This window comes from Tupaia chinensis, unplaced genomic scaffold, assembly GCF_000334495.1.
Source record: "Tupaia chinensis unplaced genomic scaffold, TupChi_1.0 Scaffold142808_1, whole genome shotgun sequence".
NCBI lineage: Eukaryota > Metazoa > Chordata > Mammalia > Scandentia > Tupaiidae > Tupaia > Tupaia belangeri.
The window spans coordinates 343,348-355,906 of record NW_006202654.1 but is presented as its reverse complement, the minus strand read 5'-3'; the positions used below and the strand labels follow the sequence as shown (position 1 = coordinate 355,906).

Genomic DNA, 12,559 nt, shown 5'->3' with positions numbered 1-12,559 from the left:
TTCTCCCTGTCAGTGTGAAAATGGGACTTTCTGGAGTTAGCCATTTATGTCTTATGCTTGTAATTAGTGAAACCCCTGTTGGCTTCACGTTCATTATATGGTACTGACATCTTATTTCAGTACGCACAGCTTTTTGAGGGGGTATACTTTAATTCTTGTAATTGTTAAGTAGCTATATTACCTGTCTGGGTGTCAGCATTTGATGACTGCAGATATACCAGAAGCTGCCGAGTCATCTGCCTAATCACTGGGTGAAGGCAGAGCCCTGTGCTCATAGGTACTTCCAGTGCTTCTCTGCATCTCTTAAGTACCAGGTGAGAAGGAGAAAGTCAAGTCTTAGGGGATTAAGAGTCCAACTGAACTCACTCTAGCCTTTTTTTTTGGAGAGGTTTTTGCTATAGGGCATGTGCGCTCATCAGACAGACAGAGACAGAGAGACAGAAAGTGAGAAATCACCCCCCGGGGGGATGGCCACGCAGCAATCCCTTCTCCTCCATTCTCCTCTCAGGATCTTGGGCACGCACACGCACCTGGCATGAGTTTAAGCCGCCAGGTCTGGGACTCGAACCGCAGTCAACTACGTGGGAGTCCAGTGACATAGCCATTACACTAACTGCTGGTCCCCACTCTCGCCTTTTTTGATCATATTCAGACATTCTCTCAGTTCAAATGCTGAATAAGACTCCATTGCCTATGCCAAAAAGAAGCAAATATTCCAGGAGAGTCAAATGAAACAGCATGCTGGAACACTAGCCACCATTATGTCTCTTGCCATGCTGGCTTTGTGCCTAGGGGGTGAAGATAGAGAAATAGAGATATATGTGCTAATCCTCCTCACAGAGAAGAAAGATATTATTGTCTCCATGTTTCAGAGGTAGAAACTGAGGGCTGGGCCTGAAGGGTTAAGTAATCTATCCAGCATCTCACAGTGAGCCTCCACTTACTGGTTGTGTAAGTGGCACATTTTGCAGCTCTGAGGGAGGCACCATATATTCCATAATCACTGAGAATTTGTAGAGTTATTAGGGCAATAGCCCAACAGATAGAGGTAAAAAATATTGAGCAAGTGCCTCTTTTTCCTATTCACACAAAGTGTTCATATTAGCTAGTCTCTGTAGTAGGATGCTATATGGTATCTAAGAGATGGAGGAGGTGAAGACACAGGACAAGTCTAGAATTAGAGAATGTAGTGCAGTCACTGAAGAAATCCAGTGAAGAAGTGATCAACATGGGCCAGAAAAGTTAGGAATGACTTCCTGGAGGAGACTGAATCTAAACTACACATCAAAGGGTGTGTAGGGACTGAATAAACAGACCACATAAAGCCTAGGGATGGGAATTAGCTAAACCCCTTCTGGGAGAAGTTAAGGGTAGAGGTTCTTTGTTTATTATTTTTTTAGCTGGTTTGGCATGAGCCAATAGAGAATATAGGGACCAAAAAATAGTTTAATAATAATGTCACTAGACTCCCACATAGTTGACCCTGGTTCGAGTCCTCACCCAGCAGCTTAAAACTCATGTTGGGTGCACATCTGTGTGTGTGCCCAAAATCCCAAGAGGAGAATGAAGGAGAAGAGACTGTGGCATGGCCATCCCCTCAGGGGATGACTTCTTGCTTTCTGTCTCTCTGTCTCTCTGGAAAGTGCAAAAGCTCTATAGCAAAAATCTTTCTTAATAAAAAAAAAGAGAGAGAATATAGAAGAGGCAGACTGAAGCAGGCTAAAAAACAAATTGTAAAATATAGCCAAGAAACAAAGCATTCTTCAACTTCTCTTACTTAGTTGCTATCTTGTGTTATCTAATTGTTGGGTCATTGTTTTTATGGATTGAGCATGAAAGAACAAATTAAACAGTTTGTCAAGAAGCTAGAAGAGGGGCCAGCAGGTGACATGGTGTTTAAGGCTCTGGACTCCCACATGGTCAATCATGGTTCGAATTCAGGACCTGGCAGTTTGAAAATTATGCTGTGTGTGTGTGTGTACATGCGTGCCCAAAATCTCAAGAGGAAAGCGGAAGAGAAGGGATTGTGGTGTGGCCATCATCATAAGGTCTGGAGGGGGTAGTTTCTAATTTTCTTTGTCTCTCTCTGTCAGTCTCTCACTGGTAAGTGCACATGTGTTATGGCAAAAAAACCTTAAAAAAAAAAAAAAAAAGCTAGAAGGCTGCCAGAGGCTCTGTTAGTACCTTGCTGCATGGCCTTGTCTTTCTGAAAGGAAGGAAAAGGGAGTTGAGGCAGGAGAAGGTCTTAGCTTCCTCTTTATAAAGCAAACATAACACTTTTCATAGTACATAAAATTCACTGCATCTTTAGCCAGTGGATCTTAAAGATAGCTAAAAGAAGAACATGAGAAAAATTGTTGACCAGTCAATCAGTGCTTTTTTTGGGAAAAGGATAGTGGTGTTTCATTGAACTGTGGTGTTTTGCTCTCTTGTGTTTATTTTGTTTTATTCCATTTTGTTTAGTTTGCTATTTTCTTTGCTCCTCAGGGAAAAGAGAAAATCCCAAGTGTAAGAAACATTGTATTTCTTCTAGAAAGAATATTGCAGGAACGAAATTAAAACCTCCTGAGCACTGGTTTTTCGGGGAGTCCAAGAACCTGGTGGCATTGCAAGGAAAATGTGATATGAACATACACTTGTTTAGTGAGAGAGTCTATAGTTGGCATTGAGTTCTCAAAGGGTCTAAGAAGTAAAAAAAAAAAAAAAAAAAAAAAAAAAAAATTAGAAAAAAAAAAAAAAAAAAAAGAAGAAGTTAGAAGAAGAAGTTAGAGTTAGAAACCACCAGCATGGAGCCGTGATTACCATCTCCCAGGAGGTACATGGCTTTAACATGGCTTTAGGAAACAGTAGGCTGGCATGAGAACTTTCGTAGGACCCATCACCTCAGCCTCTCCCTGCCACTCTTGGAAGCTTTATTTTCCCCCCATTTCCCTATGCTACATCAGTGTTTGCCAAGCAAAAGGGAACAGGACTGGGTGCCCTGATTTGATGAAGAAAGTGAAGCTGCCTGAAGCCAGGCTGCTAATTTTGCTTCTTGCTACATCACCTCCTGACCCTGGGCTCTGGGCGTCACCTCCCATCTACAGCATAAGGACAGCATCAGCAGCTTCTTTGTAAGCCTGTCGTGAGAATCATCTGTGGAAAGCTCTTAGCTCAGTGTCTCTATATTTTTGTCTCTATATATTATGTTTTTAACCATGCAACCTATTCATCTGAGGCTTAGAAGTGACCCAGGATGCTTATTTAGTGAATTTAAATTTTTCCTTGAATTGGCTAGCCAGTGAAATAATGAAACAATGGCCTGGCCTTGAGTGTGCTGTCTATTATCTAGACACAGCCATACATAGAGATACATACTGAAACATGGGGAACAAAGGTGGAAGCTGTCTGGGACCAAGTCTGCCTTCCAGTTTAAACAACAATGAAACAATGACACAGAACAAAACCAAAACGCATTAACAAATCACAGCAGCTTGGTCTACAGCTGGAATCTATGTGCAATTTTACAGACGGATTCTATTGCATTCCCAGAATAGCAACCGAAGAAGGAGAGAACGGAAACAGAGCTCTGGGTTGTCCTTGTACTAAACATTCTTTTAAAAGAAAACAAAATCTTCTATTTATTGATGTTAAAAAAAAGTGTGTGTGTGTGTGGGGGGGGGTGGCAAGAGAGAAAACTGTAATACTACTTTCAAGGGGAAGGAGAAGCACTCCAGATCCTCTGAGTTCTAATGGGAGGAATTTGAAATTGACACGTATTTGATTTTATCCATATGAATTTCCAGGAAGAGAAATGAAAAATAAGATGAAAACCTGTCAAGTCTTATTTCAGTAAAATTAAAGAAAAAAATAATTGAATGGTCCTACATAGAAGGCACTTTCTTTCAAACTCCTAGTATTTACCACATGAAATAATTTTCTTAGTAGCAAATCACCTGAAAATAGTCCTTTCTTCTAAAAATAACACAACTCATGTGCCAGGCTCGGACAGAAGAGCAGGGCAGCCACCAGCTCAGGACTCTGCAGGATGAGGGGTGAGACTTGAGACTCTCTCACAGCTCTTTGTCAGGACTCCAAAATTCTATACTGCACACCCAGGGGCTTCTCAAAGGCTGTGTAGATATTCCCAGATGAAAGAGCAACACCAAGCACCCACAGTTCCCATACGTATTCCAGAGGTCCAAGAGTTTCAAATGATATTGACAAGGGAAATAAAAAGGCATGCAGACCAGTGAGTCTCAAACAGGAGCAGTTCTGCCCTACAGCAACATGTGGCCATGTCTGCAGACAATTTTGTTTGTCACAGCAGGAAGAGGGAGGTAGCTACCAGTGTCTAATGGGCCACAATCAGGGAACTTACTCAACATCCTACTGTGCACAGGGCAGCCCTCACAGCAAAGAATGGTCCAACCCCAGAGGTCACTAGTGTTGAGTTAAAGAAACTGGCTAAAGGAACAGCAGATGGCGTAATGGTCACATCACTCAGCTTCCATGCGGCCAACCACTTTTTGAGTCCCAGAAACGGTGGCTTGAAACTCACATGGGTGCATGTGTGTGCATGCCCAAAATCTCAGGAGAAAAATGAGAGAGAAGGAATTGAGGCATGGCCATCCCCCTTAGGGGGTGATTTCTTTCTGTCTCTCTGTCTCTCTGGCAAGTACATGCACCCTATAGCAAAAATCTCTCTCTACAAAGAAAGAAACTGCCCAAAAGAAACTTACCCAGATTTTCCCTCTCATCTGAAAAAGAAACAAGGAATTAAAAAGAATTCTCAAGCCTTTAGAATATTCATAGTACTTATTACAACAATTTAATGTGTAGGAATTACTCCTAATATCTTTTAAGGATATTCTTTAAGGATATTTTTGTACCATTGTTCATAATATCAGAAAATTGAAAATGCAATGTTCACTGGTTGGCTGTGGTTGAAATAAGTCATAGTATAACCATGCAAGGGGATGTTAGGAGCCAATGAAGATTGGGGATTTTTTTTTTAAGTGGAAAGCTTAATTGTTGTTCAGGGACAATAAACAAGCTACAAAGTAGCATATAGAGCATGACCCCAGTTTTGAAAAAGAAAATAACATATACAAGTGCACAGGAAAGAATATGAATGGCTGATTCTTGGGATTGATAGCCTCATGGGTATTTTTTTCTTCACTTTTATCTGTACTTTCTAACTATTGATATATTGAGCATAAACTTTTTTTATACTTAAAGTGATAAGAAGAGTTCTCTCCTTCAACTTATATTCACCTTAGCTCCTCCTTTCTTCCATCTTCTACCTTCTCTATGAGACCTGGTGGACAAAGTGTCTACATTCGTTGTTGTACCTGCACTCACTCTTGCTACACCACTGAATAGCGCTCAACAAGAACGTCCGAGCCATCCTAAAGGCTATTCTGGAGGGAAGGGTAACATCTCTATGAACAGCTGCGATGGTAAATCCCTCATTTAACAATTACCTGGCATTTCTCCCAGACACAGGTTTCTCATATTCTCCTAACTTCTGACCCATTCTCAGCCTCCTTCATCAACTGATTCTTATAGGTTCTAGAGTCTAACAAAGGCCTCCTCAGCCCTGCACATCCCTTCTATTTGTTGTTGCAGTTTAAAGGTGAAATCCTCACCCTTGGCATTATCCCCCCTTGTCTCTCTCCCCCCTTGATAACTTTGGAAGCTGCTCTTCTGTATTGGTTCAGACACCATCTGCTATAATAAACTATCATGGTGTGTCCCAGGTGGACTCCCTTCATTGTATCCACTATTCCCTGATCTATAGATTGCTCTTCCTAAAATGCAAGTCCCATCTCCATTCTCCCCTGTTCTCAATCCTCTTGTTTTTAGGTCACAATCTAAACTCCTTATTCTGATACACGAGAACACTCTCGCCTGGCTCTTATCAGCCTTTCTTGCAAAATCCCCTGCCATCCTGAGCTTCCTGGGATTCCTTAATATATTTTATTTATTTACTTATTTTTAAAGTTAGTTTTTTTCTTCCTCGAGTGAGAAAGAGAGAGAAAGAGAAACATAGCATCTCCAACAGAAGGTCTCGACATCATGGTCTACCCCCATCTTCAGCCAGCCCCAGATCACAGGTGCACACATGCCCAGAGTATTCAGGAAGGTCTCTAGACATGAATATGGAACTTTACCAAGTGGGTTATTCTCCCAGAGCATTGTGTTTTACCTCTGCACTACCTCCTTGATGAATTTTATGTGTTTCTGTCTTTATTGATAGTGGTCTCTGCTCTGTGAAATTGTCATCCTACCCAGATCTTCTATTTTCCAGCCTAGCAAATACTATCCTTCTCAGATTTTATACAAATGCTGCTACCTCTACAGTAGTGTCCCTTGAGCTGCTAGAGGTGATAGTGTCACACTTTGTACTCATTGCCTGAAAATGATGGGTTTATTCCACCTTGTATGAGCCCTTTAAAATGAGAACTGTGTTGTGATCATTTTAGGAACATTTTTTAAATAATTATAATCCATTCAAAATGCCTAGCCTAGGGACCAGCAGATGGCGTAAGGTTACATCACTGGACTTCCACATGGCTGACCACAGTTCTAGTCCCAGACCTGATGGGCTTGAAACTCACGCTGGGCGTATGTGTGTGCATACCCAAAACCCTGAGAAGAGAATGGAGGAGAAGAGATTGTGGTGAGGCCGTCCCCCCTGGGGGGTGATTTCTCACTTTCTGCCTCTCTGGCAAGCACACTTGCCCTATAGCAAAAATCTCTCTCTCTTGAAAAAGAAAAGAAAAGAAAAGAAATAGCCTAACCTATTAAAAGTGCTGAGTAGATGGATCAATGAAAAGATTATGGATTGATAGATGAAGAATGAATGGAAAGACGTATGTATGGATGGATGGACATCAATATTTCTTGAGTGCAGACAGGACAGAAATTTTGTAAAGTGCCAGTTTCACAATAAGCAACTTGGAGTTGCAGATTTTTACTCACGAGGCTATTGAGACAGCCACTGAGCTATGAGCTTCAATTCAAGGTACGAAGCTAAAGGAAAATGGTGGTACCCCCATGGATTCCAACAGAGATGATGGAAAGGAAAAATTTCCATTGATTTTTAAACCATTCAGCATTTTGAAAAGTAAGCATCACAAAAGTTCTTGTGTTCTCTTCTCCTATAGGTCACTGGTAACAAAATGACATCTCTAAATTTGGCCACCATATTTGGTCCCAACCTGCTGCACAAGCAGAAGTCATCAGACAAAGAATTCTCTGTGCAGAGCTCAGCCCGAGCTGAGGAGAGCACAGCCATCATTGCGGTGGTGCAGAAGATGATTGAAAACTATGAAGCCCTGTTCATGGTAGGTACTTTCTATGCAGGGCATCTCAGTAACCTACCTACTGACTACCTCTGGTGACTTAGTAAGACTCAAGTGCTCCACCTTCTGGTCTGCAGTGCTAGCCACTGACTAGTCATTGGAAGCCAGAAGTTTTAGTAGGAACAGTAATGTTCATAACTGTGATAGAAGTTTGTGATCCTATGTTTAAACAAACGTACCCAAATTATAAATGTAATTTTGCTTTTCCCTAAACAATGATCACATTTGAGTCATTTATTTATTCATAAAGCAGTGTATTTGCTCAAAATATTGATAAAACTCTTCTTTCTGGAATACATGTATTCATAACAATACTCAGTGACGGCACCTCCTTCCAGGGTTGATCTTGACATCTTACCTCTTTCATGAAGCTTTCCCTGTCCTTCCTATGTCACTTCTGTCCCTTGAAACCCATTCCTGTTCTTATTGATGTTTATTTTCCTCAACATTGTGTTACAGTCATTTATGACCATTTCCCCTAGAAGATTATAAATGCATTTGCAACAAGGGCTGTGCCCCTGTTCCCTCCTCTCCATATCCTCTGTACAGTTTTGGAAGGCCTTCCATCTGGCAGGCTCTCAATAAATATTTTTTTTATTTGTATTGAATTACCATTTCATGTTTTCCTTCATAAAACTGCATCGTTTGCTCCAACTTCCCTTGAAACATTGGAACAAATGCCAGCTCTCCTCTATTACTGTTCACCACTCACATTGCATGTCAGAATTTACAGGAACTTTCTCCACATTTGTTTTTTTCATTTCTCTTGTCAATTTGTGAGCTCCATAAACCCTGCCTATTCCTCTAGAGCCTTTCGTGGCTCCTTCAACCAAGAATGCTAGATGCCTCTTTTAAATCTGCTTAATAGTTTACCTACACATATCAGATGCCTTGCATTAGATTTATTTCCATGCTTTCTTTAACTGATTGTGCTTTGTAAATTTGAGAGCCAGTGGTTTAGAACATTTGCCCTTGCTGTCTTACCTATCTGACTGTAGCCACCTAATTCAATACTCAGTGAGCATCAATTTCAGCTTCTGTGAAAGGGGGAAAATAAAAATATGACTAATTCCCAGGTACTTAGCAGAATCATTTGATATGTTAAAGCATTATGCAAACTGTAAAAGTCTATTCAAGTATTAATTAATAGCTTAGTAGTTGGGCAACACTAGCGGCCTCAAACCTCAGTACTTTACCACAGCAAACATAGTTATCTCATTGACATAACGTTTAACCAAGTGTTTGGTGGACAACCTGTTAGGTGGTGATTCAGGGGCCCCCAACTCCTTTCATCTTGGGCTTCTGCCGTTCCCTTGGATTTTATGGGTAAACTTACAAGGAGTATCCATGATACCTGCTCAAATCCCATTGGCCAGAATTTAGCCACGGGCTCCATATAACTTGAGATATGTCTTATGACTGGATGCCCATGGGGAAGAGAATATAGATTGACCACAGTAGGAAGTTCCTTGAGGTGGAACTGTGTCTCACACCTGTGTGTGTCTCTGAAGGACTGTCTCTGTGTTATACACTGATAACGCTCAAAAAATGTTGAATTAGTCTGACTGTATAAATTTCACACTTCAGCTGAAATCCTCATAATTATTTACATATTTGGATGAATCAAATGTCTGAATTTTTCAACATTTTCATCAAGATTTAAGTCACATATCATCTTGCTAAGGAGTCATGGCACTACTTCATGTTCTCTGGATTTTTTTTAACAATATAATACCTGACATTAATCTTATTTCAATTCTCTAAATTTTGTATTCTAAGCAACGTTCTCTTTTATATAAACCACAAGCCCTCAGGCCTTTCTTTTCACCTTGAACAATTCCAACAGAAATCTTCCTGGTCTCCATAGTAGTACAGCTGCTGCTATTTTCACCGTGCCATCCCTCTTCTCCACATTTCCTGCCACCTGAATTACTAAGAACAGCAGAAAAGCATTAGTCATTCCACCTTCCCCACCTCTTTTCACCTCTTATACTTGTTTGCCATTCTCTGTAGGGATTGGCATTAAGATTCTCTTGGGTAGTAGCTCATATTTGTGTTTACCAGTTATGGACATTATTTCTCAACGAGGCCCTTCCTGGTCACCTTATCTAAAAGGCAACCGCCCCCATGTCCCCACACACCCTCACTCCCTAGTCTTTTTATATGATTTTTCTTCTTAACACTCAGCACTGCTAATATAGGGTTTTACTAATCCTTGCTGGTCGTGTGTTTCCCCACTAGAATGTAAGCTCTGTGACAGGATACTCTTCTATTTCGTCCATTTTTATCTACGTTCTTCACTACTTACTTTACCTTAATGACTCCTGTGTCTGGGATGTGGTAGGAACAAGATAAATATTGTTTGAATTACTGAAGGACTTGATGGTGGTTTTGTGACATATGATTTCCACATTACCTTACTCTTTACTAATGAAAAGGTTCGAGCATCTAGAAATTAAGAATGTCTTTCTCAGAGGAAGATAACCATAATTGCAATCATTCTTGATTTTATTAGTTGGATTATGGGAATATTAAATTGAGAAAAAGAATAATGGAGTAGAGGGGGAAGGGAGACAAAATTCCCCTTTTGATTCATCCAAATGTGTAAAGACTGGGTCCATATAAACAAATCATCTTTGGAGCCAGAAAACTTTACTGTAACCTTGTGTCTGCTGTCGATTATCCATGTGGCATCTTCTTAGACTTCTGACTAGGACTATGATAGGTTTGAACGAACGATAGCGAAGATCCCTTATACTTCTAAAATCTGCTTGGCTCAGTGCCCTAGCACTGACTTTCCCTCTTTTATTTCCATAAAACACAGAAGAAAATTTATCCCGAAAAAAAAAATTGCATTTTAGCTTCTTTTGAATATTCGGCATTTCAGATTCTTGGCTATACCAAGGTTGGTGGTTGGTCAGCAAAGCTGGTCTGTGTGGGTGGACAAAAATGTAACTGTGTATATAGTTATTTCTTTTTATGTGTGTGTTTTGCTTTGTCAAGAAGCTTTCAGAATTATTATAATTCCGAACAGGCAAGGATGAAGCTAGACAGGGCCTGATGGTTAAAGGTAGTTAGCAATTGTGCAGTTTCACAGTCCCCAGAAGGGTTTATACTCTGAAAGGGAGGCATCACTTCCATTGGCACTGGAAATGAAGACTTATTAAGAAAGGTGGCTATGAGCTTGGTGGAAAGACCATGAGTTTCAAATCGCTGCTCAGTCATTTATTTGCTATGTGGTCTTGGGCCCTGTGCTTCCCTATACCTTCATTTTCCTATTGTGAAAAAATGAGATGAAGCAACCTATCTTACAGGATTGTTTTGAGAATTAGGAATGATGTTTTACGGCACCTAGAAGAGGATAGATAGTAGACACTCAAAAAAAAATGCTGCTTAAATTACCTTAAAGTGATACAGTGCTAGCCATATCAAAACACTTTCAGGTGTTGTCTTGGAAATATGAAAGGTCTTCAAAAATTAGTGGAAATGTGAATTTTGAAAAACTATGCATGGATTTCAAAATTTTTGTACCAATATGAACTCATATTTCAATTGTATTTTACCATGAACTTTCCGAAGTCTCCTTATAAATGCTACTTACCCTTTACATGCCAGTGTATGATATTGTGACCTGCTCCCATGTGTATATACTAGTAATCCCTTACCCAGATAATTTTTCTTTTTTTCCATGGCATTTATCATCTTTATCTCACTACATAACTTATTTATTTTGTTTATTAAAACCCACTAGAATGCAAATCTTATGAAGGCAGGGATTTTTGTTTGTTCTGTTCACTGACATCTGTAACACCTAGAAAATATTTGGCAAAAGATGGGTGTTCACTAATTACAACTCTATATTGCCAGAAAAAGTACACTTTTGTTTTTTGTTTGTTTTTGGTTCAGTGCCTACACCCCTTAGGTTCCCTCCCTTCACTGACTGAAGCATTGTCACACTAATTGTTCTGAAAGTTGTTGTTTCTGCAACTGATATTGGGAGTCCCAGAGAAAACTCATCATTGCCCTTGGAATTAATAAGAACTTTGGAGCAGAAACTGTCAGCTCATTCTTAGAGCTGGTCTTAGATGATTCCTACTAGGGCTTCTTCAGAGAGGGGCAAGAAAGAGAAGGCACCACCGCCATAGGCTGATACAAAGTCTGCAGTGTAGTGGGGACGTGGGAAAGCCAACAAATTCCCACCCCACTGGCTTGTCAGCCTGAGCTGGGTGCCAGCTCTGTGCATGTGGGAAATTCCAAATGAGCACTACTGGGAGTAAGGGTCACGGGCTGTGATGAGGATTCCAAACTCGGGAGCCAAGCTCTGGTTCATGTTCTCTTTATTCCCCAGTGCTAATGGCATTTTCTTAAAACTTCTTTCACACGCCAAGTAAAATGGAATCAAGCAGTTATCCAGGCCATCAAATAAGAAACCACCACTGTCAATATATAAGGACAATTATGTATGATTTCCATTTCTTTTTTTATATAGCAAAAACAACCACCAAACGTTTATGTGCTGGGGATGGGCTAGTCATTACGTACATCGCCTTCCTTAAATTTTATCACCATTTCATGAGGAGTAAGCCAAGTTCATTTGTCCAAGTGAGGCAGTGACTACATGAATTACTTTGACAGCATATGTGTTCCTACACAAAACTAGAGATTGTTGTTAAAAGGTTTACTTATTTGAGAGAGAGAGAGATGCCCTTGACAGGATCTAGTCATGCTATGATCCCTTTCCCCCAGCCTTCCAGCCAATCAGGATCTTGAGTGCATATCTACTATTTTCCAGGTTGACTAAGGATCTGAGGCCCTGGTCAGCCATGTGACTTCCAGCACTGCAGATCAGTGCACCATCACCTGTGCCACCAAAAATTGGCTGGAAGAGTCACTTTGATACAGTATTTCAGATATGGAGTCTATTTGTAAGGATAGGAAGAGGAAATATATTTTAGGAAATCTGAAAATGGGGAATGAAGGGGACCAGCAGTTAGCATAATGGCTAAGTTGCTGGACTCCGACATAGTCGACTGCAGTTCGAGTCCCGGACCTGGTGGCTTAAACTCATGCCGGGCACGTATGCATGTGTGCCCAAGATCCCAAGAGGAGAATGGAGGAGAAGGGATTGTGGCATGGCCATCCCTCCTGGGGGATGATTTCTTGCTTTCTGTCTCTCTGTCTCTCTCTGTCTGTCTGGTGAGCGCACGCGC

General features: G+C 40.7%; 1 protein-coding gene across 1 annotated transcript in view; it reads left to right on the top strand.

The window, feature by feature from the left end:
- Positions 1-12,559, top strand: part of ARHGAP6 (Rho GTPase activating protein 6) — a 286,203-nt gene that overhangs the window by 240,838 nt on the left and 32,806 nt on the right. Inside the window, 1 exon segment of the mRNA XM_027766368.1 lies at positions 7,152-7,331. Coding sequence (XP_027622169.1) covers positions 7,152-7,331 — 180 coding nt within the window.